The 27,934-nt window shown below is 46.8% G+C and overlaps 1 protein-coding gene across 5 annotated transcripts in view; it reads right to left on the reverse strand.

The window, feature by feature from the left end:
* Positions 1-27,934, reverse strand: part of ttn.1 (titin, tandem duplicate 1) — a 113,063-nt gene that overhangs the window by 26,188 nt on the left and 58,941 nt on the right. For all 5 annotated transcript variants that reach the window (XM_079169873.1, XM_079169875.1, XM_079169874.1 and 2 more), the window contains 21 exons: positions 27,661-27,824; positions 27,211-27,445; positions 26,723-26,998; positions 26,330-26,629; positions 25,908-26,210; positions 25,507-25,806; positions 25,068-25,355; positions 24,590-24,892; positions 24,036-24,338; positions 23,640-23,945; positions 22,951-23,238; positions 21,338-21,628; positions 20,961-21,248; positions 20,390-20,672; positions 19,943-20,250; positions 19,753-19,857; positions 19,090-19,287; positions 18,712-19,008; positions 18,011-18,598; positions 17,571-17,873; positions 91-17,424 (listed from right to left, as the gene is read on the reverse strand). In XM_079169873.1, the coding sequence (XP_079025999.1) occupies positions 91-17,424; positions 17,571-17,873; positions 18,011-18,598; positions 18,712-19,008; positions 19,090-19,287; positions 19,753-19,857; positions 19,943-20,250; positions 20,390-20,672; positions 20,961-21,248; positions 21,338-21,628; positions 22,951-23,238; positions 23,640-23,945; positions 24,036-24,338; positions 24,590-24,892; positions 25,068-25,355; positions 25,507-25,806; positions 25,908-26,210; positions 26,330-26,629; positions 26,723-26,998; positions 27,211-27,445; positions 27,661-27,824 (23,061 nt within the window). The remainder of the gene's footprint in view (positions 1-90; positions 17,425-17,570; positions 17,874-18,010; positions 18,599-18,711; positions 19,009-19,089; positions 19,288-19,752; positions 19,858-19,942; positions 20,251-20,389; positions 20,673-20,960; positions 21,249-21,337; positions 21,629-22,950; positions 23,239-23,639; positions 23,946-24,035; positions 24,339-24,589; positions 24,893-25,067; positions 25,356-25,506; positions 25,807-25,907; positions 26,211-26,329; positions 26,630-26,722; positions 26,999-27,210; positions 27,446-27,660; positions 27,825-27,934) is intronic.

Below are 27,934 nucleotides of genomic sequence, written 5' to 3' on the forward strand. Positions count from 1 at the left end.
AATTTCATGAGGCAAATTTTGTCAAATGGTAAAGATCGTATAAAATCTATTTCACAGCTGCTAAATTTAAACTGTGAGTTCATATATTACCTGTAATCTTTGTTCCAGCCTTGGCCTCCTGAGGGACACCCACTCCATACTCGTTTTCTCCAATAACTCTGAAGTAATACATGGCTCCCTCCTGCAAGTCTCTCACTTTAAACATCAATTCGTGACAGTTGCTGGTCACAGACACCCACGCTTTCTTACTGGCCTCACGTTTTTCAACATGGTAGGCCTTCACTGCATCACTACCATCATTCTCTGGAGCTTCCCAACTGAGGGTTGCAGAATCCCTGGTCACTGCTGAAACTTTAACGTTGACAGGAGGTCCAGGAGAGTCGAGCACCTTGACAACCATGGGCAGTGTTGCTGTTCCCAGTGGTGATTCAATAGTGACGCAGTACTCTCCAGAGTCGTTTCTGGTTGACTTTTCAAGGGTGAGTGAAGTGCTCGATTCTGTTGATTCAATGGTTCCTCTGACCTTTAGATCAACGCCCTCCCTGGCCCATGCCACTGATGGCACAGGTTTGCCCTTGAATGGTACCTTGAGAGTAAATGCTGTGCCATGCTTGACAACAAGTACTTTACGTAACTCAATGTCAACATCAAATGATGGCTCTGCAGTTCTATCCATTGCTACGGCTCCATCTGAATATGGGCTACGCACACTGCTGCCAACTTTGTTTATTGCCTTGACACAGAATTCATATTCTGCATCTGTCTTTAGTCCAGTGATTGTGAACTCCAAGCTCTTGGTAAGAGGGATAACCTCAACCCATCTTGCAAGTTCTTCGGGGGATTCGGTTACCTCCTCTTCCTCCTCCTCCTCCTCCTCCTCATATTCTTCCTCTTCTCCAACAACCTCAGGCTTTGGTTTGTGGATGTAGTCTCTGTATTCTACACTGTATCCAAGGATCTGAGAACCACCATCATGTCTTGGTGGTTTCCAGACAATGGACACACTGTCCTTGGTTGAACTGACAATCTTTGGCTTGGTTGCGCGAGAAGCAACAACTAGAGGATCGGCTGCTCTGAATGATGCAGATCGTTCACTTGGAAGACTCAGACCAGCCTCATTTTCAGCATAGACTCTGAAGTCATACTCACAACCCTTGCGCAGTTTGGTTGCTACTGTGGTACATTCAACAACTGGTTCTCTGTTCACACGGATCCAGCGCATACCAGTCTTCTCACGGCGCTCTATCACATATCCAGTGAGAGGGCTACCTCCATCACTGGCTGGCTTGCACCAGGTGAGGGTCATTGAATCAGCAGTTATGGCAGTGACATCAACACTAGTTGGAGCAGTGGCAAAAGTATATGGATCTGTGATTTTTACAGCATCACATTCCAGAGCCTCACCATGTCCATGCTTGTTGACAGCCAAAACCCTGAAGATATATTCGTTGCCCTTGAGCAGTCCTGTAACTTTGAGGAATGTTTTTGTGACGTCTCCCTTCACCACTGTCCATGCCAAGCGGCTTGTCTCACGCTTCTCAACAATGTAATGTGTGATGTCAGCACCACCGGCTTCCTGAGGAGGACCCCATGACAGAGTGCACGCCTCAGCTGTGAGACCTGTGATCTGCAAAGGTCCTGCTGAGGGTCCTGGCTTATCTAGAATCACACAGTGTATTGGCATGGTAACTGTTCCACCAATATTCTGTAGAGTCAGAACATACTGTCCAGAATCTGTTCTGATGCTATCCTTCACAATGACAGAAGTGCTGGTATCTGTGGAAACAATCTGGATTCTGGCTCTCAGCTCAATCTCTTTGCCATCCTTGGTCCAGGAAATGACAGGGGCGGGACGTCCAGCAAGATCAGCATTAATCTTCAGAGTTTCTCCTGCTTTCACAAGCAATGTCTCTCTGAACTTGACATCCATCATGATGCGTGGTGGGTCCACATCATCCTTGACAGTGATGGGGCCAGTGGTGTCAGATGGTTCACTGAACAATCCAGCTGCATTCTTAGCAATGACACGGAAGTCATACTGACTGTCCTCCGTAAGGCCTGTTGCATCATAGTGGGTCTCGGGCACATTGGTGAAGTTGCACCTTGTCCAGCGTCCCTCAGGAAGGTCTCTGCGTTCAATGGAGTAGCCAGAAACCTTGGCTCCACCATCATACTCTGGTTTATCCCAAGACAAGGAGACAGATGTTCTGGTAACAGCAGTGACCACAGGTGTGCCCGGTGGGTCACAAGGATCTCTGGCTGCTACAGCTTCAGAGGACTTGCTGCATTTACCAATACCAGCAATATTTTCAGCATAGACACGGTATTCATACATCAAGCCCTCTTCAATTCCATTGACTTTGTATTCTGTGTCTTTAACCATTCCTCTGTTCATCTTTGTCCAAAGAATGCTAGTACGCTCCTTCCTCTCCAGATGGTAGCCCACAACAGGACTGCCACCATCAGCGACTGGCTCATTCCAAGTCACCAACATGTAAGTCTTGGTGGCCAACTTCACTATAGGTGTGGAAGGAGGTCCAGGTTGTTTGAAGTTGTACTGAGCAGTGATTCCAGGTGAATCCACATATGTACTCTTTCCATAACGGTTGACTGCATAAATACGGAATTGGTACTCTGCTCCGTGTGTCAGGCGGCCAGCCTTGAAAGATGTTCTGGCAACGTTACTTGCTATCATCTGCCATTCTTGGGTGTTTGTGTCTCTCTTCTCCACAATATAGTTACTGATGGAGCAGCCACCGTCATAATCTGGTGGAGACCAGGACAGTGTGATGCTGTCTGATGTCACCGAATCCACCGTGACACCTTTAGGTGCACCTGGTTTATCGAGGACAACAACTCCAATATCTGCTGAGACAGTTCCTCCTGCGTTTGCCAGGGTGATCTCATACTTGCCAACATGTTCTCTGCTAGCCCCTTTGATGATAATTTTGGACAAGGTTGCAGTGTTTAAGATAGTAACTGATGATGTTTGCTTCAAGGGAAGGGCATCCTTCTTCCAGGATACAACAGGCTTAGGCCTGCCTCTGACTGGAACCTCAAAAGTGAGGTCACCTCCAGCCTTCACACTGTAGGTGGTAAAGAGTAAGTTGACCGATGGTTCAATTGAAACATCCTTTGTAACCACAGGCAAACCAAGATCCTTCGGCTCACTTTTTCCCTTCTCATTGATTGCAACAACTCTGAATAAATAGGCTTCATTGGGAGTCAGATTAGGAATAGTTGCTTCAGTCACCTTGACTGTGCATGCTGTGCCCCATTTATCTCCACTCTTGGGCTTAAATTCTACATTGTAGCACATAACTTTGCTTCCGCCATCATGTGCAGGTTTGTCCCATGTCAGTGACACGCTAGTCTTTGTCAAATCTACAACGCTGACGTTGTTTGGTGGCAGCGGTACCTCCGACACTTTGATTTCTTTGGTTTCAACCATCTGTCCTTGGCCATACGTATTAACAGCACAGACTCTGAAGTAGAAAGTTCCACCCTCAGGCAGCTCTTCAATCTTGAATGAGTTGAGCAAGCAGTTGCTGGTGACAGTGGTATAGGCCTTCCTGACAGACTCTCTTTTCTCTACAATATAGTTTGTGATTTTAGAACCACCATCAGTAAGTGGTGTATCCCAGGCAAGAGTCACTGAATCCTTCTTGAGCTCCTTCACAGCAAAGTTTTGAGGTGCACTTGGAGTATCCAAAATTCTCACTGCAACGATAGCGGATTTTGCACCACTGCTGTTTTCTAGTGTTAGTGAGTATTTACCACTGTCAAAGCGATTAACATTGTCAATCACAAGCATGGTATATGAACTGGTGGTGTCAATTCCAGCACGCTCTGTGAGAGCACCCTCAACTTTCTCCCATTTCACAGCAGGTTCCGGTCTTCCTCTGATGGCGACAAACAGACGCAGAGTTCCACCTGCACGGACAGATACCACCTTCCTGAGATCAGCATCCAGCTCAATCTCTGGTGCTTCTACCCTGTCAGAAGTAACCACTGTGCTGTGGACATTAGCAGCCTCCCCAACTCCCTCAGAGTTGATCGCACAGACGCGGAACTGGTACTCTCCGCCCTCCTTCAGGTCTGTGATAGTGAGTTTAATGGCTTGTGTGCCGGTGGGTGGAGTACACATGGACCATTCTTTTTCAACTGGTGCCTGTACTGCCGGTGCTACTTCTGCCTCCTCTGCCACTTCGGGCACTGGTGTATACTCCCTCATTTCAACAATGTAGCCCTTTACATAGGCACCACCATCAAAGTCAGGTTTGCCCCAGGACAGAGACACAGACGACTTTGTGTAGTCTGTCACCTTGGGATGGTGTGGAGGTCCAGGTGGTGTTGTGGCATCACGCGCTCTATGAAGTAGGGACATTTCACTAAGATCTCCCATTCCAGCCTCATTTTCAGCAGCAACACGGAACTCATAGAAGTGGTCCATCATCAGACCTGTGACCTGGAAATGGTTGTCAGTCAGCTTTTGTCTGTTGCATTTTGTCCACCTCACACTATCTTTGTCACGTTTTTCAAGGTGGTAGCCTTCAATTTCAACTCCACCAGTCTGTTCTGGAGCCGTCCATGACAGAAGCATAGATTCATTTGTGATCCGACTCGCTTCTGGAGTTCCAGGAGCACTCGGTGGCTTGTAAGGATTGCGTGCAACGATGGCTTCACTCTCGAGACAATCACCGACACCATATTTGTTGACTGCCCTGACTCTGAAAATGTATTCATTTCCAGGAAGCAAATTTTTTAGTTTATGGTACAGACCCTTGATATTTGGTGCAGCTACTGTCCAGGACAACCTGCTAGTCTCTCTCTTCTCCAATACATAGTGAGAGATACTATCCCCACCATCCAGAGTTGGTTCAGCCCAGGCAATGATGCACCTGTCAGCCATGATTCCTGTCATTCTCATGGGTCCAGCAGGTGGACCTGGTTTATCAAGGACTTTGACAGTGATAGGGAAGGTTTTTGTACCTCCCAGATTTTTGAGGACCAGGTCATAGTGGCCACTATCAAGCTTGGTTACATCCTTAATGGTAATGGCTGCACGTTTCTGTGTCGTTTTCACTTCAATGCGCAGGGCTCTGTTCATTTCCTTGCCCTCTTTTAGCCAGACAACATCAGGAATTGGTTTTCCATAGATGTCAGCATCAAGAAGCAAGTGTTCTCCAGCATTGATAATAATAACATCCTTGTATTTGGGATCCATTGAAGCCCTTGGTGGTTCAATTTCATCAGTAGCAGTAATAGGTCCAGAGCTGTCGGATGGCATGCTGAAGACTCCGGCTGCATTTCTTGCAATAACTCTGAAGTCATATTGCTCATTCTCTGTCAGGCCAGTGACGGTATACTCAGTCTCAATTATATTGGTGAAATTAGCTCTTACCCAGTGTACATCAGGGGAGGAAATATCTTTCCTTTCCACAATATATCCATTCACTTTGCTGCCACCATCATACTCCGGCTTGGTCCACTGAATCTTGATTATGGTCTTAGAAATAGACACAGCTTCAGGAGCACCAGGAGGATCACATGGGTCGCGAGCAACAAAGGACTCAGAGACTTTACTGCATCTGCCAATGCCAACAATATTTTCACCAAAGACTCTGAATTCATAGCCAATACCCTCCTCTAGATTGGAGATCTTGAACTGAGTGTCAGTGATAAGCATCTTGTTCAGTTTGTTCCACATGATGCTGCTTCTCTCCTTGCTTTCTAGATGATACCCAATAACTGTACTTCCACCATCATTGACCGGCTCATTCCATTCAACGATCATCATTTCCTTTGATGCAGATTTGATAAATGGTGTTCCTGGCGGCCCTGGTGGTTTGTATGGATATTGAACAACGATGGACTTGGAGTCCAGAGATGCACCCTTTCCATATCTGTTTTCAGCTAGGATTCTGAACTGGTATTCTGCACCAGTCTTCAGCTTGGTGACCTTGAAAGCTGTTCTAGCGAGCTGTGTGGTGACGGACTGCCATGTTTGGGTGGTGGTGTCCCTCTTCTCCACTACATAGTTCTTTACCTGGCATCCACCCATGTACACTGGAGGCTCCCAGGAGAGATGAACAAAGGTGTTGCTCACTTCGACAACCTTGACTGGACCTTTCGGTGGACCAGGCTTGTCAAGGATAATGACAGCCACATCCTTAGTGATCGTGCTGGTATTATTGGTTGCTGTGATGGAATATTTGCCAAAGTCCTCCTTGCATGCCTCAGTAATTTGAATTCCAGTTGTTGTTGGTGTCCTTATGACATTGATTCTGGATGTCACCTTTAAAGGCTCACCATCCTTGGTCCAGGAGACTTTAGGTTTGGGTCTGCCAAGCACAGGGAACTCCAACTTCAAGTCCTTTCCAGCTAATACATTGTAGGTGTTAAATTGCATCGTAATGCTGGGCTCCATTGTTACATCATTGGCAACAATGGGTGCAGCAAGTGCCGTTGGCTCACTCTTTCCCTTCTCATTGTAGGCAATGATACGGAATAGGTATTCTGCTCCTGCTGTGAGGCCTGTGACAGTGCCCTCGCATGTCTTTGTATTTGTTGCAACTCCCCACTTATCTGTACCCTTGGGTTGCATCTCAATTAGGTAGCCACCAATTCTACTGCCGCCATCATGCTCAGGTTTCTCCCAGGCCAGTGAGATACTGGCCTTGGTGACATCAGTGAGGGAGATTTTTCCAACAGGCAGTGGTACCTCGGAGGCCTTGAAAGCTCCCTTTGTTTCAACAGCCTGGCCGATTCCATAGTCATTCTCAGCCATGACTCTGAAGTAGTACATAGCACCTTCAATCAAGTTCTCAACTTTGAATGTTGTCCTGGTGCATTTCGTTGACACATTTGCATATGTCTTTCTGGTTGATTCACGTTTGTCAATGACATAGTTCTTGATTTTGGAACCTCCATCAATCAGTGGGGCATCCCATACAAGAGTGACAGAGTCCTTTTTGACTTCTTTAACCACAAGGTTCTGTGGGGAGCCAGGTGTATCCAGGACTTTAACAGCAACAAACTCAGACGCAGTGCCACTGCTGTTCGTCAGGCTGAGGGTGTATTTTCCAGAGTCACTCCTGTCACATGAGTCAATGGACAACTGTGTGAAGTTGAGAGCTTTCTCAACCACTGTTTTTTCGGTCAAGTCTCCCTCATCCTTAGTCCACTTAATCTCAGGTGTTGGCCTGCCCTTGAATGGAATATGGATTCTAACAGATGCACCAGCTTTCACAGTGATGCCCTTCCTCAGCTCAGAGTGTAGGTGGATCTGTGGTGGGTCCAACCTTTCCTCTGGCTTAGCTGTTCCAGAGGGAGCTGCTGGTTCACCAACTCCCAGCTTGTTCAAAGCACACACCTGTATTTTGTACTCCTGACCCTCAGTCAGTTTGGTAATTTCATACTTGTTGACACGCAGGCCAGTGGGGGGCGTAACCATGGTCCATTCCTCCTCCTCAGCTTTGCAGACTTCAACAATATATCCTTGAATCGTGCTGCCACCGTCAGACAGAGGCTTACCCCATGACACTGTAATTGAACTGTTTGTGGAGTCAATCACATTCACATATGCTGGGGCGCCAGGTTTGTACTTGGGATCGCTGGCCTTGTAGTATGAACTTGGAAGGCTTGGTTCTCCTGCTCCAACTATATTCTCAGCAGCCACTCTGAATTCATATTCATGGCCGGTGGTTAGGCCTGTAGCTCTGAAGGAGAGATCAGTGACTTTCTGTCTGTTGCATCTGGTCCATTTTATTCCATTTCTGTCCTTCTTTTCAAGGATGTAATTGATAATCTCGCTGCCACCATCAGTATCAGGGGCTGACCAAGTGATGGTCATACCATCATGAGCAATGTTTGATACATCCTCAATATGAGATGTACCAGGAGGAACAAATGGAGTCTTCATAACCACTCCGCTAGACTCCAGTGGCTCACTGACTCCAAAACTGTTAACTGCCATGACACGGAACATATACTCATTGCCTTCCAGTAATTTGGTGACTTTGTAGGATGTGGTTTCACAGCTGTTGGAAACAACAGTCCAAGCTAGACGGCTGGTCTCTCTTCTCTCAATTAAATAGTGCTTAATAGGACTACCTCCATCATGTAGAGGGGCACGCCATACCAGTGTGCATCTATCTTCAGCCACTCCAGCAGTGTGGAGGGGTCCTTCACATTGGCTAGGCCTGTCCAGGACCACCACCTTGAATGGAACAGTTTCACTGCCAGCCACATTTGTCAGCAGGAGTGTGTAAATTCCACCATCAATTCTAACAGAGTCCTTAATGACAATCATTGCATGGTTTTTAGTGTTTTTATTCTCCAGTCTGAATGTATTCTCTATTGGTTTTTCATCCTTGAACCACTGGATTGTGGGGAGCGGTTTGCCATGGACATCGGCATCTAGCTTAAAGGTCTCTCCGGCATTAACGGTGATGGCCTTGATGAATTTTGGGTCAATGGAGAATTTGGGTGCTTCCAACTCATCACTTACAGTAATCGGTCCACTGTTGTAGGATGGCTTACTGACGGTGCCTACAGAATTTTTAGCAATGACTCTAAAGTCATACTGTGCATTTTCAGTCAGACCAGTGACAGCGAACTGGGTCTCAATCACATTAGTGAAGTTTGCCCTTACCCACCTGCCCTCGGGCAGATCACGCCTCTCCACAGTATAGCCAGTTATACTACTGCCACCATCATACTCTGGTTTAGTCCACTGGATGACGATGGTGTCCTTGGTCACATGGATGGCCTCTGGTGCGCCAGGAGCATCACATTGGTCACGGGCAACACAGCCCTCTGAGACTTTACTGCACCTGCCAATGCCAACTATATTTTCAGCATAAACCCGGTACTCATACTCAATACTCTCTTCCAAGGGGTGACTCTTGAAAACAGGCTCATGAATAAGTGTCTTGTTGATCTTGATCCAGAGAATACTATTCCTCTCTTTCCTTTCCAGATGGTAGCCCAGTACAGGGCTGCCTCCATCTTGGACAGGCTCGTGCCACTCAACAATCTGGTGGTCCCTAGAGACAAAGGAGATGAAGGGAGTGCCTGGTGGGCCTGGCTCTCTGTATGGGTACTGAGCAACCACACTAGATGAATCCAGACCATGACTCTTGCCATAGCGGTTCTGAGCAATGATCCTAAACTGGTACTCAGCTCCAGTCTTCAGTCTGGGCACTTTAATGGTTGTTCTGGCATAGTTGATGCTGACATTTTCCCATGTTGCTGTAGTAGTATCTCTCTTCTGTACAATGTAGTTAGAAATCTGGCAGCCACCATTGTGCTTTGGTGGATCCCATGAAAGAGTAACACTCTGTGTTGTGATTTCATCGAACCTCACAGGGCCGGATGGAGGCCCAGGCTTGTCAAGTACAATAATTTCAACTGTTGTGTCTTTCTTTCCAGCTGAGTTAGCAACATGTATACTGTACATGCCACCATCATCACCTGCTGCCTCCTTAATGCTCAATGTTGTATGTGTTGGTGTGCTGAGAATGTTGACTCTGGTAGTGAAGTTCAAGGAGGCTCCATCTTTTGTCCATGAGACTGTTGGTTTAGGTCTTCCAAAGAAGGGAATGTCAATTTTCAGGTCTTTGCCCACGTTGACACTGTAGCTGCTGAATGCTGGTCGAACATCTGGTTCAAAGACTAAGTCCTTGGTCATCACTGGACCAGCAAGGACTTTGGGGTCACTCTTTCCCTTATCGTTGATTGCTGTAACTCTAAACAGATACTCCTCTCCTGGGTTCAGTTTAGTAACGGTAGTCTCCATTGTCTTAAATGTGTTGACACCAGACCACTTCTCCTGGCCCTTAAGTTGCACCTCGAGCAAGTACTGCATGACTCTGCTACCACCATCATACTCAGGCCTCTCCCAAGCCAAAGATATGCTTGTTTTGGTTTGATCTGTAACAATCAAGTTCTTTGGAGACTGGGGCACCTCTGAGACCTTAAGAGGATCGTTAGTTGCTGCAGGCAGGCCAACACCATGTCCATTCTCAGCAAGGACTCGGAAGTAGTAACTACAACCTTCCTGAAGTGGCTCAATCTTCCATGAAAGAGCATGACAATTTGTTACAACAGCTGCATACGTTTTGCGTGTGCTTTCTCTCTTTTCAACAATGTAGTTCCTGATCTTGGACCCACCATCCAACAGAGGTGGCTCCCATGCCAGGGTGACAGACTGGTTTGTTATTTCTTTCACTGTCAAGTTAACAGGAGCACTAGGTGTGTCGAGAACACGGACAACAACAAATGCGGATTTGGTTCCACTGGTGTTCTCTGCAGTGATGGTGTATTTTCCGCTGTCATTTCTGCTCATCTTGTCAATTACAAGGGATGAGAAACTGCTGGTCACCTCGACCTGAGCTGTCTCTTTAAGTGCAGCTTCATCTTTGTCCCACTTTATGGTAGGAGTGGGCCTTCCTTTGATAGGAATAAACAGTCTGAGGGAAGCTCCAGCTGTAATGGTCACAATCTTTCTCAGTTCTGGGTCAATGTCGAGGTCTGGCTCCTCTGCCCTGTCCTTGGCAACAACAGCTCCAGAAACATCGGCATGCTCACCGACTCCAACTTTGTTGATAGCACATACTCTAAACTTGTATGCCTGGTTTTCCTTCAGGTTTTCAACTTCAAACTTGGTCTTCTTGACACCTGTTGGAGGTGTGCACATTGTCCATTCCTCAGCAGGGGCATCTGTAGCGGCTGCCTCGGCAGCTGGGGCTTCAGCAGGAGCCTCGACTGACACCGGTGGCTCTGTGGTAGTGCAACACTCAACAACGTATCCCTGAATCTCACAGCCTCCATCACAGACGGGTTTGCCCCATGACAGGAATACTGATGTTTTAGTTGTGTCAGTTACTCTGGGATTGTGTGGTGGGCCAGGCCTGAAGATGGGATCAAGTGCTTTGAAGTACACGGTTGGGGAGCTTGGCTCACCAAGGCCTACAGCATTCTCAGCTACAACTCTGAATTCGTAACTATGGATTTCCATGAGTCCAGTGACCTTGAAAGTCAAGTCAGTGACTGTTTTCCTGTTACACCTGGTCCATCTTACACCTTCTTTGTCATGTTTCTCAATTATGTATCCAGTGATAGGACTGCCTCCATCTTCAGAAGGAGCCTCCCAAGTGAGCACCATTGAATCTTTTTTAATATCTGAAACTTCCAAGCTCTTGGGTGTTCCAGGCACTGCAAACGGATCTTTAATTGTGGCAGCAGCAGACTCAAGTGGTGCACCCACTCCAAACTGGTTGACAGCATGGACTCTGAAGATGTACTCATTTCCTTCCAGCAGCTTTGTGACCTTTAAACAAATCTTCTCCACTTTTGGATCAACAACAGTCCAGACTAGCCTGCTTGTCTCTCTCCTCTTTACAATGTAGTGAGAGATCTTGCTGCCACCGTCTTGTAGTGGTGGTTTCCATGCAAGGCAGCATCGGTCTTTGGTTATTCCTGTGACCATTAAAGGTCCCTGTGGTTCGCCAGGTTTATCTAGAACAACAACATTGACCTGTACAACCTTTTCTCCCCCCGGATTTTTCAGCAGTAGAGTGTATTGGCCTCCATCGGAAAGATTAGCTTCCTTGACAGATATATAAGCTTTGGTGGGTGTGTTCTTAATTTCTCTATGAATAGTGTTGCCCAGCTCCTGCTCTCCCTTCATCCAGTGGATAGAGGGCAATGGTTTGCCACGAACATCTGCATCAATCTTGAAGTTGTCTCCGGCATTAACTACCATAGTCTGTGTATACTGTGGGTCAATGCTGAGGCTTGGTGGATCAATCTCATCCCTGGCAGTAATAGGACCGGTACTGTAAGAGGGCATACTGAAAACACCAGCAGCATTTCTGGCAATGACACGGAATTCATACTGATTGTCCTGCACAAGTCCAGTTGCAACGTATTCTGTCTCAATGACATTGGTGAAGTTAGCCTTCAGCCAACGGCCTTCAGGAAGCTCCTTCTTTTCCACAATGTAACCTGTAACCTTTGCACCGCCATCATATTCAGGCTTGGTCCAAACAATGGTAATGGAGTCCTTGCTGATCTTTGAGGCCTCGGGGGTGCCAGGGGGATCACAAGGATCTCTAGCAACTCGTCCCTCAGATACTTTGCTCACTTTGCCTGTTCCGACAATGTTTTCTGCATAAACTCTGTATTCATATTCCATTCCTGGTTCAAGATCAGCGGTCTTGAAGGTTTGGTCAGTAATAAGAGACTTGTTGAGTTTGACCCAAAGGATGCTGTTTCTCTCTTTGCGTTCAAGATGGTAGCCCAAGATAGTGCTGCCACCATCAATCACAGGTTCATTCCAGGCCACCACCATGCTGTCTTTGGTGCAGACTGCAATGGATGGTGTTCCTGGTGGTCCTGGGAGCTTGTATGGGTATTGAGCCACAATACACTCTGAGAGAAGAGCTGGGCCTTTTCCATATCTGTTTTCTGCTGTGATTCTAAATTGATACTCAGAACCAGTCTTCAACCTGCCTGCCTTTATTTTGGTCCTTGCGAGGTTAGGGGATACAACCATCCAGGCAGTTGTGGATGTATCTCTCTTTTCTACAATGTAGTTTTTGATCGTGCAACCACCATCATATTCCGGTCTGGTCCAAGAGATGGTTACACTGTCAGAAGTGACCTCCTCCACCTTCACTGGACCCCCCGGCTGTCCTGGTTTATCTAGTACAACGATACCAATGTCTGCTGTTGTCTCTCCTGCTGTGTTGCTAATAGTAATACGATACTGTCCAATATCATCTCTAGTAGCCTCTTTTACATTGAGGTTCAGCATTGTCTCTGTTGCTCCAAAGTTTACTCTGGTAGTTCTCTTCATAGGCTGACCATCTTTTGCCCAGGAGACAGTTGCTTTGGGACGTGCAACATAAGGAACCTCTACTGCGAGGTCTTCTCCTGCTAACACACTGAATGTGTTGAACAACATCTTGGCAACAGGTGCAAACACAAGATCTTTTACGATCACAGGCACACCAATCTGTCGTGGGTCACTTGTTCCCTTCTCATTTCTTGCTGAGACACGGAACATGTATTCTTCACCTGCATTGAGTCCACTAATAGTAGCTTCTGTTTCCTTTACAATCACAGACTGGCTCCACTTATCGACACCCTTAGGCTGGATCTCAACAACATAACAGCCCACTCTGCTGCCACCATCATGCTCTGGCTTCTCCCAGGAGAGGGTGACACTGCTCTGAGTAACATCCTTAAGAGAGATTTTGCCAGGTGGCTGTGGTTTCTCAGACACTTTAACTGATTCACCAGATTCAATGGGCAGGCCAATGCCATATTCATTCTCAGCCAAAACTCTGAAGTAATAGTTGCATCCTTCCAAGAGATGGTCAATTGTGAAGGTGGTGTGATGGCAGTTAGCGCTGACTGTGGCATATGCTTTCCTTGTGGACTCACGTTTTTCAACAACGTAGTTTTTAACCTTAACTCCTCCATCATTCACAGGTGGTTCCCAAGTCAGAGTGACAGATTCCTTTGTTATAGCAGTAATCTTGAGATTCTGTGGGGCACTTGGTGTGTCAAGCACCTTGACTTGGACTGTAACTGTCTTGGATCCAGAGCTGTTTTCAACTGTAAGATTATACTTTCCACTGTCAAATCTGTTGACATTTCCAATTACAAGTGAGGTGTATGATGTTGTGCTGTCAATGGTTGCCCTCTCAATCCGCTCACCATCTCCTTTGGTCCATTTAGCCTGAGGAGCTGGTCTGCCTCTAATAGGCACAAACAGCCTGAGTGTGCAGCAAGCTCGAAGACTGACAACCTTACGGAGGTCAGCATCCAAATCCATCTCAGGTGGCAGGAGCCTGTCCTCTGCTTTGGTATTGTCAGGTACAGATGCTGCCTCTCCAACTCCTTCACTGTTGATAGCAGATATGTTAATCTTGTACTCCTGGTTCTCCTTCAGATTAATAATGGTGAATGAGGTGGCAATGAGTCCTTCTTTGGGTGTCACAATGGTCCATTCCTCCTCTTCCACCTTTTCAGATGGGATGCAGGTCTCCACAATGTAGCCAGTGACGTCAGAGCCACCATCATATACAGGTTTGTTCCAGGCGACAGTAATTGAGGACTTGGTTGTGTCCAGGATTCTGGGGTTGCATGGGGCCCCTGGCGTGTACAGTGCATCAGTGGCCTTGTAGAATGGGCTCGAGAGACTTGGACCACTCACTCCAGCAGCATTCTCAGCCATAATTCTGAATTTATATTCATGTCCGTCATGAAGGCCTGCTGCCTTGAATTGTAGGTCTTTAACCTTCCTCTTGTTGCATTTGACCCAGCGGAGGCCCATTTTGTCTTTCCTTTCAACATTGTAGTTGGTGATGGGAGTTCCACCATCACTCACAGGCACTTGCCACATAACAACCATTGAATCTTTAGTAATAGCTGTCACCTCAGGAGTCTGTGGAGGATCTGAAACCACATATGGGTTGTCTGCAAGAGTAGGTTCTGAATCAAGAGACTCGCCAAGTCCATATTTGTTTACTGCCATAACTCTGAAGATATATTCATTTCCTTTGAGCAGCTTGGTCACCTTATATTGTGTAACTTGCAAGTCTGAAACCACATTGGTCCAAGCCAGTCTGCTTGACTCACGCTTCTCAATCACGTATCCTTCAATCTTGGCACCTCCATCATCTGCAGGTGGAGCCCAGGTGAGTACACAGTTGTCAGCGTTGACATTGGACACCTCAAGTCCAACTGGTGGTCCAGGTCTGTCAAGCACTTTAACATTAAAGATGTGCTTAGCAAATCCACCAACATTAGTGGCAGTCAAAACAAATTCTCCTCCATCTGATCTTATAGAGTCCTTGTTGGTCAGAGTAGTTTCCAGTTCTGTGAACTTTACATCCAGTTTCATTGTGTTCTCAACCTCCTTTCCATTCTTTGTCCAACCCATAGATGGGGTTGGTTGACCAGCAATGTCAGCATCAAGCTTGAAGGACTCTCCCGCCTTCAGTAGAATAACATCCTTAAAGATGGCATCAACCATAATGCGTGGCTCAATAATGTCATCTTTGCAGGTAATTGGGTCTGAGGGCTCAGAGGGCAAGCTCACTGCACCTAATGAGTTTCTGGCTACAACACGGAACTCATAGGAGGCATCTTGAGTCAGTCCGCTGACAGTGAATGTAGTCTCAGTGATGTTGGTGAAGTTGGCTCTAATCCAGCGCCCTGCAGGCAGTTCTTTCTTCTCCACTGTGTAGCCAGTGATTTTAAAACCACCATCGTACACAGGCTTTGTCCACTGAACGGTGATGACATTCTTGCTGACAAATATTGGCTTAGGCTGACCTGGTGGGTCTACAGGGTCCAAGGCCAGTATTGGTTCTGAGGCCTTGCTGGCCTTACCAATTCCAGCCATGTTTTCAGCCATGACACGAAACTCATAGGCAGCTCCATCTTCAAGCCCCGTGGATTTATAGAGGTTTCCTGTCACAAGACTCTTGCTGATTTTCTGCCACATGATGCTGCTTCTTTCTTTCCTCTCAACATGATAACCAATTACTTCATTTCCACCATCAACCACAGGCTCATTCCAGCCAACTGTTATGGAGTCCTTGGTAAATGCAACAACACCAGGAGTACCAGGAGGTCCAGGGACTTTGAAAGGATAGGCAGCCACCACTGACAAAGAGGTGATGGGAGGTCCAACACCATATCTGTTCTTAGCCTTTACTCTGAACTGGTACTCTGATCCAGTGTTTAAGCGAATGGCCTTGAACACAGTACGGATGACCGTGGAAGACAGTTCTGTCCATGTTTGTGAAGTGGTGTCTCTGATCTCAACCACATAATTGTTGATTGGAACACCTCCGTCATTCTCAGGAGAGTCCCATGCAAAGACGCAATAAGTACGAGCTATCTCCACGATGTTAAGTGGTCCCTTGGGTGGCCCAGGTACATCATGTACTTTGACAATGATGTTGTCTGTCACAGAACCAACAATGTTCTTTCCTGTCATAGAGTATACACCACTGTCACCTCTGTTGCATTCACCTATGCTGAGGATAACAGTGGCAGCAGTAGTTTCCACATTGGTTCTCTGTGTGAGCTTCAGGGCTGCGCCATCCTTTTGCCAAGAGACAGTTGGTCTAGGACGTCCCATAACTGGAATTTCAACCTTGATATCATCTCCTGCCTTGGCAATAACAGTCTTCTGACATACACCACGGAGGTCAAACTGTGGCATCAAAGTAGAATCCTTGACAACAATGTGTTTGCTCTCACGTGGAGCGCTTCTACCTGAATGGTTGACAGCCATTACGCGGAAAATGTACTCCTCCATCTCATTAAGATTCTTTACTGTGAAGTCCATGGTCTTGACTGCTGTTACATGTGCCCACTGATCAGTTCCTTTCTTCTGGGCTTCAAGGACATATCCCGTAATTCTACTACCACCATCGTGCTTGGGTTTGGTCCAGGCCAGGCTCACAGAGCTTTTGGTGATATCAGTAGGAATAATGCTCTCTGGAGGAGTTGGTGCCTGTGATGCACGAATTGGATCAGCAGTTTCAGCCGCCTCACCAATGCCATACTCATTCTCGGCAGACACTCTGAAGTAGTACTCACAGCCTTCACCCAGATCACCGATCCGGACTGAAGTGGTTGGGCATTTTGTAACAACAGTAGCAAAAGCCTTGCGTGTTGATTCTCTCTTTTCAATGATGTAGTTGGTGATCTTGGCTCCACCATCAATGAGAGGAATCTCCCACTGAAGAGTAATGCTCTCCTTGTCAATCTTGACTGGTTTTAGGTTAAGTGGAGGTCCAGGTGAGTCCAGAACTCTCACATTTATACCGGCACTCTTCTTTCCAGCAGAGTTTTCGAGGGTCAGCTCATATTTACCCACATCAGTCCTTGAACTCTCTGGGATGATCAGCATTGTGAATGACTCTGTGCTGTCAATGACTGCACGTGGGACAGGACCACCCTCCTTAGTCCAGGTGACGGTAGGTGTAGGGCGTCCCTTGATAGGCACAAAGAGGCGAATGGAGCAGCCAGCCCTGACGACAAGGGTTCTTCTCAGGTCAAGATCCAGCTCCAAACCAGGTTCAGCTGCACGCTCCACAATCTCACACAGCTCCTGAGTTTCAGCAGGTTCACCTGCTCCCTTAGCATTCACAGCGCTAATCCTGAAGTGGTATTTTGCACCAGTTTCCAGCTTGGCAACAACAAACTCTGTGATCCTAAGTGGATATAAAGGGGTGTCCTTCACCCATTCTTCCGTTCCTTCCTTCTTGTGTTCAATCACATATCCAGTGACTTCAAGTCCACCATTATCAAGAGGTTTCCCCCAGTTCAGAGTGGCAGTGCTTCTGGTTGTGTCTGTGACTCTTGGATTGATTGGAGGTCCGGGCACATCTGTCAGACATAATAGAAGTGGTTAGTGTTCTTCACAACTAAATATAGCATTTTATAAAAAGTTATTCTAAGTATCTTAGCATAAGAATTAATGTATTATTGGATTCAGGTTGGCTTTCCACAGCTGAAACACTCTTTTTACTTACAGGCAACAACTATTGTTCTGACAGGCATAGATGGTTCACTTGGTTCTCCAAAGCCAGCTCTGTTCTCAGCAAGAACACGAAACTCGTACTCGATGCCCTCAGTGAGACCGCTGACATCATAGCTGAGCTCAGCAATGGATTTCTTGGATGCCCTGACCCATCTCATGCCCTTTTTCTCCTTCTTCTCAACACAGTAACCTATGATGTCACTTCCTCCATCCTCGGTTGGTCTCCTCCAGGTCACAGTGACTGAATGTCCATCAACGTTATTAACTTCTGGTTTAGATGGTGGACCAGGAGGACCTACATGCAAAATTAGAAGAAACACATTCATGAATCAAAGTGTGTATTCCTCTTCCAGAGACATTTGATCTGTATACAAATGAAGCACAAATGTAGGATGTAAGATGAATTAAGAAACATGAACTAACTGCACATACCGAATCTGTCAACCATCTTGACTGCCTCAGAGTGAGATGGCTCACTGGCGCCGTACTGGTTCACAGCAGAGACTCTGAAGAAGTACTCATTGCCTTGGATGAGCTTGTTGGCAACATAGTGACAGTCGATGACCTTCTCTTCCAGGATAGTCCAGAGCAGGCGGGTGGTTTCTCTCTTCTCAAGGGTGTAATACTTGATAGGAGAGCCTCCATCTTCCATAGGAGCTGTCCAGGTAAGAGTCACCTTTTCAGAGGAGACGCCACTGGTTTCAATGGGTCCAGGAACTCCAGGAACATCCAGAACTGTGACTTTGACGGTTTCTTCCTTTACACCGAAGGGATTGCTGGCAGTGATGATGTAGTCCCCAGAGTCCTTCCTGCCGGCATACTTGACGGACAGAGTGGAGGAAGTTGCAGTGGTCTCAATATGAACAAGATCAGAGGGTTTGAAATACTTTCCTCCCTTTGACCAGCATGAGGTCGGCGCAGGTTTGCCTAAAATGCTTGTGGCAGTGATGACAATAGTGTCACCGGCTCGGACAGTCAGACCCTCCTTCACATGAGCTTCAATAATAATGGTTGGGGCAGCTGTTGGACGAAATTGGAAAGACTTTATTGATCATGCATCATGCCAAGATAATCGTTGAAGGTATATTGAGATGCGAGTGAGACAACATCTTAGTGTTAGGTTTATATCTCACCATATTCATCTGCGCAGATTATAGTATCCGTCTGCTCAGAGGGCGGGCTGATGGCGCCAGCGGAATTCTTTGCCCTGATTCTGAACTCATATTTGCAGCCCTCCAGCAAATCGGTATCAGTGAATGCAGGATCCACAACATTGACGTTGTTGGCCTTCACCCAGATCTTAGAGGGCAGGTCGCGCCTCTCAACGATGTAGCCGGTCATTCTGTGGCCGCCATCGAACTGTGGCTCGGTCCACTGGAGGGTCACGGTGCTTCTGGTGATGCTGATCACATCAGGTTTCCCGGGGGCATCTAATGATACAGACACAAATATATGAATGCATTGTTGCATATTTTACAGAATGTATAACTTGTTGCCACTCTTACACTTACCAATGGGATCCAGGGCCACCTGTGGATCGGTGGGAGCACTTGGTCTGCCAATGCCGGCCAGGTTGTTTGCCATAACTCTGAACTGGTATTCCAGACCTTCAGTCAGACCAGTTACCTTGTGTTCCCTCATCCTCAAGGCAGACGGGCTCGCTCTCTTCCACAACATGCTGTTCCTCTCCTTGAACTCAACATGGTAGCCTGAAACAAAATCCACATCAAGCTCCATTTCACATTTAAGGCAGGGTTGGTAATCTTTTGTTGAAATGCTCATTACATCCTGAAAGCAATCAATGAATCAAATTGCTCTGACTAGAAAAATAAGAAAATCTGTGGAGGAGTGTAAGAAGCTGTCCAATCATTTCATTCAGAAAGACTGTAATGATTGGACGCGCTCCCGGCCTGTTGACCTGCCTGCACTTATTCTGTCCATTCACTCATTGCTCATTGCGTACTAACAGCAGCCATGTTAGTTGTTTACGTTCATAATGATCATTTTGGAGGGAGGCTCTTGGTGTTGACGACGTGAAGACTTTCTTGCTAGAATTTGCAACTTTTTCAGCAACTAGATTTAGTTTTTCAAGATTACCCTCGATTTAAAGTGAGTCAAATAATACAAAATAACAGACGTTTGACAGGTAAGTGAAATGTTCAAGCTGACTGCACCTGTGATGGGAGACCCTCCAGTCTTCCTGGGGTCAGACCAGGCCAGGTAAGCAGAATTGTGGCGCATGCTCATGATCTGAGGTGGAGGAGGAGCATCGGGAACATCTGTAGGAAAACAGCGATGTTGTACAGTCAGTTCAACATTTAAACATCCATCTTTTAAAATAAAATAAAAGTTTAAGTCACTTACTGAATGGATGTTTGGCAACGATTGGATCAGACTTGAGTCCCTCTCCAACGCCGTACTTGTTCTCAGCACAGACTCTGAAGATGTACTCTGTGCCCTCGTGGAGACCCGTCACCCTCATGGTGTTGGTCTCCACAGTGGAGCACACGGTGACCCACATGTTGGTGACTGAGTCCCTCTTTTCTAGGATGTAATTTGTGATCTCTGAGCCGCCGTCGTCCTTAGGAGCGACCCACTTCATGGTAGCACCATCGGCCGTAACATCTTTGAACTTAATGGGTCCGATAGGAATGCCAGGTTTACCCACCACCCTGAAAGGAGACGAAACATTCAAGTCTTTTTCTACCGTTGTTGCTTTTTTTTATACACAGCCAGTAATGTATGGATATAATATCCACTTATTCTTCATGTTCAATGATTGTCTCTGCCCTGGTACAGTTTGATTCCTACCTAATGAAGATAGTGGACTCCTTGCTTCCAGCACTGTTCCTCAGGGTGATGGTGTACTTGGAAGCATCACTCCTCTGGCAGTCCCTGATCAGGAGGGTGGTGTTGACTGCAGAAGACTCTGCGCACACTCGGCCGGTGTCTGTCAGGTTTTCCTCGTCTCCCTTCTTCCAGGAGACCTTGGGAGTAGGTTTGCCCATGATCGGGATCTTCAGACGGACGATGCTGCCCTCTTTGGCAATGTAACACATGTCGGGCAGCTGCCTCAAGTCACAGCTGGGAGGAACTGCAGAGAGAAAAATGGTACTTTAAAGGTTCTCTAAATGATATTTAGATCATTAATATCTCACCAAACAACTATTATCTGTGTAAATATATAGAGGACTAATCCTCCCTCGTGCCCACCCTCCAGGTCTCCCTCAGGTAAACACTGTTCGCTGCTACCCACTGGCTCAGCCATCGCCATGTTGAGAGCCGTGTAGAGGCAATCTCTATGCTCTGAATTAAGAACCTTGAACCTTTTAACAGTTCCTCAATAGTTATTTCTCTGTAACTTTTATGAATATAGACTTACTGATCTGGTCCTTGGCGACCACTAACAGCTCCTTGGCTGCACTCTCTCCTGAGTCATTCACAGCCTTGACTCTGTAGTGGTACTCTCTGCCCTCCACTAGGTCCTTGGCGCTGTACTGCATGTTCTTAGACCTCATTAGCTCCTTGTACTTGTCGTCACCGTTGAGAACCTCCAGCACGTAGCAGATGATGCGACTGCCACCATCGGTGAGGGGTTTCTTCCAGCTTAGAGTGCAAGAGTACTTGGTAACCAGCAGAGTCTTGAAGTCCATGACCGGCCCAGGCTCCTCTGGAAAAGTACAAATTTAGCGCAGTGAGTATAATATTTGCAAGAACAAAAAACGAAAGAAGCACAAAATCTGCTGTCATCAAACCCACCAGATGCTTTGACTGAGTCGGCTGTCTCGCAACACTCTCCAGTACCGAGCTGGTTAACTGCCGACACTCTGAAGCAGTAGCACCGTCCGGCGTCCAGGTCCTCCACCTTGAATGATGTCTTGGTGCAGTTGTTGGAGACGATGGACCAGGCCTTCCTCTCGGTGTCACGCTTCTCCACGACGTAGTGGGTGATTTCAAAGCCACCGTCAATCAGAGGAGTGTCCCAGTAGATGGAGGCGCTGTCTTTGTTTGACTCCTTCACCATCAGGTTGACTGGTGGTCCGGGAGTATCTGGAGAGAGACAACATCACGTCATAACAGTGTCTCAACCTCTTAAACAAGAGCCCTATTTTTAGGCCTCTGCTTGAAAATGTCATATCTATACTACTAAAGAGAGTGTACATCTCGAACTACAAGGTCTATTTGAATAATTTTGATGTTATAATAACAGAAACACTTGTGAGATTGTATCAGATGTGTAAATATCAGAGTATATGTTACTGGTTAATACTAAATGAAGATGGAACACAGCTCAAATTGAAAATGTTCAGGTTCGCCTGAAAAAAAGCACTTTTATTGATATTATTTATTTGAAATAATGCAGCTGAAAGCCTAAAAACTCTCCTAAATCATCGCACAACATGTCAGTAGTCAAAGTGAAGCAGGCCAAAGTTATAGAGGTTTCAGTACGGAGAGGTCACGCGAGGTCAAGCCAAATTCTCATTTTGGAACCAGCTGTTGCAGCTGTTCTATTCTAATTTTATATACTCTATAACTATATAATTCACTTGTTTTATCACTGATAGTGTTCAATCTAACCTAATACAGCAGTTTGGCATCATGTTGAGAGCCTGAATCCTCTCTAAGGCTGTAAACCATGGATCATCTCGTCTGAGCTCCAGTCCTCATGTGTGTGTTGGAAGCTCAGGAAGCCTATGATTGGTCAATTTTAGAAAATGACACCATTTCAGATGCGTCAGTGTCTTACGAATGCGGTAGTGAAAGCCTGGTGTTGATTGAGTCTTTAGCCAGTAAAAATCGAAAAAAGGTCCCCGAGCCTAAAATTCCATTCGCCAAAAGTCTGACCCCTCCCCCCGGGTCCCACACGTTAGGTTGACCCCCCTTTCACCAGGAAACAGAGGAGAGAGACACAGAACATATGTAGGAGCAGTGTTGAGCAGACAAACGGGGGATTATGCCGGTCTTTTTGTGATTCTTCGTGAAGGTAAGGTCCTGCTTGGAATCTTTTTTGGATAAGCAGTTTGTTGTTCTGGTGTTTGTTGGCTCACAGCTCTGTACTGGTTTCACGGAGAGAAATTCTGAATATATCTCTGGATTCTGTGTCGAATTCTCATGCTCTGTGATGTATTGCTCGGCCGTGTACATGTATACATGCATTTTTTTAGCTCTCGATATGTACATTTTTTCGACGGTATATGCTCCCCCCTCTGTCTCGCGTAGGAGGTTAAAATGTGGACCTGAACCTAGAACATGTTCCTTTTCCTGATGTTTCCATCCATGAGTGGCTAGTCAGTCAGTCTCTGCAGTCAATGCAAGCAAACTGAGATGAATGCAACCACTTAGTGAATAAACAATGAAAGTCCTTCACTCACCAAAGACCTTGACCACGACGGTGTAGATCTTTATGCCAGCCAAGCTCTCCAGGCTCAGAATGTATTTGCCAGCATCATATCTGTTGACGTTCTCCACCACCACCAGGGAGTCAGTGTTGGTGGATTTCATAACAACGCCCAGGCGGTCCTTGATGTTGCTGTTCATCTTTGCCCAGGTGCTCCTGGGAATGGGAGTGCCCTTGATGAAGGCATGCAGCCTCATGGTGGTTCCAGCACGCAGCTCCAGGCCTTCCTTCAGCTGCGCACTCAGCTCTGCCTCGGGAGGAACTGCATGAACACACACAGAGGATAGTTTTATGTGTGACTGTGTGAGAAAAGGCTCTTATTGTTATCTTATTCTGTTTCTATTATTGTCTTTTCTGTGAAAGCCTCATATTATACATGAAAATGGAGCAAAAACTGCTCATTGTGTGCTCTTTCATCATAAAAACATTATTATAATACATGCTTTGCTCAAGTGATACAGTGTATATTAACTATTCTATGTTGTTAATTGAAATACACCACAACCTTTTGATTTGGGCTAACATGATGGTCATAACCCAGCTAACTAGGAATAAGCTAAACCTTTAGATGAAGAGCACAGGTTGTATCTTGTATACCATGTTATGTCGATGATACGTCGTTCTACTTAAAAAATAAATGCAGTTCAAGAAAGTCATACGTACTGATGATGTCCTTGGCAACATGCTTGCCGGGTACTTCAACTGGCTCGCCGAAGCCGACCTTGTTGACAGCAGTGATTCGGCACTGGTACTCGGCCTTGTGGATGAGGTTCTGGATGGTGTAGCTGGTGTCATGCAGGTTCCTGGGGACGTTGCAACGGATCCAGTCTGTGGTGTCGGTCCTCTTGCACTCCACCAAGTATCCGAGGATGGGACTTCCACCATCGTTGGCGGGGGCGGTCCAGGTGAGGCTGATGGTGCTGTTGGTTGTGTCCGTCACACTGGGGTTCACAACGGGGCCAGGAGGAACTGGGGAAGAGCACATTTACACAGGTTAGTTTACATCCAGACAATCTTTTATTTCAGTAAGAAAAACACTAAGTGGTGTGAGTTACTCACTGATAGGATTCTGTGCAGTGGTGCCAGCAGAGGGCTCGCTGGGTTTGCCCTTTCCTGCCACGTTGACGGCACGGACTCTGAACTCGTACTCGGCTCCCTCTGTGAGGCCTGTGACTTCCAGGCTCCTCTCTGTCATGGGCTTCCTAGTAAATTTGGTCCAGTCCATGTCCTTGACCTCTTTCTTTTCCAGCAAGTAGCCCAGGATGGTGGACTTTCCATCATCGGCAGGCTCCTTCCAACTCACCGTCATACGATGTCTGGTCACATTGGTGATCACTGGGGCCTCGCAGGGGCCTGGGACGGCTGGAATCGACACCACAGTTCAGGGTTTAGTTTAGATATCAAATTGAGTATTTCAAGTTTGAAATCAGCAACCAAGTCTGGACTCATTGTGATGAGAAGCTTTAGATGTTGACAGTCAGCTGGTTTGGTGTAGCTGCTAACTTACATCGCAGGATGAGACCCAGTTTCAACTGTAGCACTGATTTCTAATATTCTTCACTGTCATTGATGTTGTAATGCAAAACCCAGAGAAAATGGTGGTAATGACTCACTGAATGGGTTCTTGGCGATGACGGGGTTGATGATGAAGGGGTCTCCGACTCCCCATGTGTTTTCAGCACGGATTCGGAACTGGTACTCGTGATTCTCAATCAGCTTCTCCACATTTAACTCAAAGACATTGCCTTTGATCTTGGCGGAGACCTGGGCCCAGTTGGCTCTGCTGGTCTCACGCTTGTCCACAATGTAGTTGCTAATGGGAGCGCCGCCGTCCTTCAGAGGAGCCTCCCAGGACAGCTTGATTCTGGTGGCAAACACCTCAACACATGTGGCACTGGCAGGAGGGCCAGGCACATCTAGGGAGACACGAAATAATGAAATATCACCCAACGGAGCACAACGTGTTGACGGTGCAGCTGTGTGCCCATCATGCATTAATGTGAATACAGCTATTAGACTGTAAAAGAAAGTTAACTTATATATTGGTAGAGTTTCAACAGACACTTCTAAAGAAAAGATGAAAGCACTCACCCAGGACGTTGACCTGGATTTCAGCGGTCTTGGAGCCACTAGCGTTAGTGGCCAGGATGGTGTATGTTCCTGTGTGCTCCCTCGTGACCGCCGTCATCTCCAGCTGGAAGCGATTCCTCTCCTGGCTGATGATCTGTCCTTCACCTGATTTCAGGCTGTCATCAGCTCTCTTCCACGTCACTCTGGGCATCGGCTTACCGAACACGTCGGCCTCCAGGAGGATTGTGGCTCCGGCCTTCACCTTCAAACCTTTCTGCATCTTAGCGTTGATCTCCACCCTCGGAGGAACTGTGTTTGTAACGACGACAGAAAGAAGAGTTCAGACTCAGATCTGTGAGAGAATCTTTGGTTTTTTGTTTCAAAGTCACAAGCTTAGTAGTTTAGCTGAAAACACAGTAATGTTGTGATTGTAGTGACTGGTTTAGTAAAAACCTCTCACCATTCTCAGCACAGACCAGGACAGGGTCTGAGGCCTCAGAGGGTTTGCTTATATTGACAACGGTTTTGGCGATGACTCTGAACTGGTACTGCAAGTCTCTCTCCAGACCCGTCACCGTGTACTCCTCTCTTGGGACATTCTGGCTGCTGGTGTTGCAACGTATCCAGATGTCTCCTGGCAGCCGCATGGCCTCAACGTAGTAGCCAATGATCTTGCTTCCGCCATCATTCTTGGGACGGGTCCAAACCAGAGTGACCGAGCTCTTGGTAACATCCAGGATCTCAGGTTTACCTGGAGCATCTGTGAGACAAAGAATCAAATATGCACAAGTCAGGAAACAAGATTACATGAATAGAATAAAGCTTGTTACGTGGGTGGTGTTGCGTTGGTGACAAACGTACCAACAGGCGTTCTAGCCGTGACAAAGTCGGTCTTCTTGCTTGGTTTGCCCTGGCCAGCACGGTTGATGGCGGACACTCTGAAGGTGTATTCCAGGCCCTCGATAAGGCCGGCACACGGGTACTCAGTGGTGCGTACGACAGTGTCGTTGGCCTTCACCCACAGCAGGCTGTTCCTCTCCTTACGCTCGATGTAGTAACCTGTGATGGGACTGCCGCCGTCGCTCTCGGGCTTATCCCAGGCAACGAACATGCAGTCCTTGTTGGTCTTGTTTATACGACAGTTGAGAGGCTCACTCGGCACATCTGGTGACAAAAGAAACAAAAAAAATGAATATTGTCTATCATGATACAACCTGTTAACTTTAGCCAGATGCTAACATCTGAAGCTAATCAAGGACTGCAAGGTGACATAATTCACTTACCGAAGGGGAACTTTGCAACCATCCTGTCGGACTGAATAGGGTCCGACACACCGAAGCGGTTCTCAGCACGGATACGGAACGCATACTCCTTCCCAGGGACGAGTTTCCCAAGCCTGCAACTGGTCTTCTGACCAGAAGAGGTTGCCATCACCCAGTCGCCTCTACTCACATCGCATTTCTCCACCACATAGTTGGTGATAGCGCTGCCTCCATCCTCCAGTGGTTTGTGCCAGGACAGGGAGCAGGCGTCGGAGTCGATGTCGCTGATCTCTACGGGGCCTTCGGGAGCACCGGGGATGTCTGAAACACAGAAACGTCGGATTTAAACATGAAGAATCTCCATCACGCTCAGTAATTTTATCCTCACATTATCTAATTGTGGGTAAAACTGACCTCTAATGATCATCTTCAGGGTCTCGACCACCTTTGCGGAGCTGTTCTCAGCCACGAGGCTGTACTCTCCGCTGTCAGTCCTCGACACGTCTTTGATGATCAGGACACACATGCTGCCAGACTGGTGCACGGCCAGACGGCTGGACGGGACCACAGCATCCTCACCACGCATCCACTTGCAGGTCGGGGTGGGTTTTCCGGAAACCAGCGCCTCCACCCTGAGCTTGGCTCTGGCTTTGGCACTCACCGTCTCTGGCATGACGATCTTTGGCTCCACTGCAGGTGTGGAGAGTTTGACTCATTAGAGATATTATCTAGCTTTGAGATCATAAACAGCGTACACACGTAGTGATGTTCCTGTATATCACTGTGCTACATGCTACTGCTATCAAAAGTACAGTAACCACGAATAATTAAGCCCTGATCATGAGAAAACTGGACAAAAGTATTTGTGAATGGTCTTTCATGAATCTGATGTAATAACTTACACATCTGTTCCTTGATCTCGATTGGCTGCCTGGTCGCAGTGAACGAGCTCTGGCCCATGATGTTCTTAGCAGCCACTCTGAACTTGTACCTCTTGCCCTCCTTCAGGCCGCTGATGCTGATTGTCAAACCTTTGACTGTAGTGTAGGTGTTCCACACTTCTCTTACAGGTTCTACATCCTCCTCCACCACTGGAGGCGGTGGAGGCGGTGGAGGAGCTCCCTCTCCCTCTGGAACCTGTGGCAAGTTGATGGTTGAAGAGTAATACTTTAAAATGTACTCAATAATATAAAAAAAGACTAAATTACTAATTTCTATAATATCATATATATTTGTAAAATGGCAGGGAGGATCGGGGTTTTTAGCACATGCGTCCTAACTTAAATACTTAAAGTACAAAAACAAAACAGAACAGGTTTTTGAAAATGTAATTAAATGATCACAAGACAAACCTCCACAGGTGCTGGAGGCTCTGGAGGAGGTTTGACCTCGATGTATTCAATGACGTAACCATCTATCTTGGCCCCACCATCTCTTGCGGGCTTCACCCAGCCAACTGTGGCACTGTTCTTAGTGATCTCCAGAACCTCAATCTTCTCACAAGGATCGGGTTTGCCTGAAAAATTAAAACAGACGTGTGTTCAAGTGGTTCTAAAGGAAAGGGTGAGGCTGTGAGCTGAGCTGCTCTGAGTTCTGGTGTCACATCGTGTGACTAAGAGATGATAC

This window comes from Pholis gunnellus, assembly GCF_910591455.1.
Source record: "Pholis gunnellus genome assembly, chromosome: 12".
NCBI classification, from domain to species: Eukaryota; Metazoa; Chordata; class Actinopteri; order Perciformes; family Pholidae; genus Pholis; species Pholis gunnellus.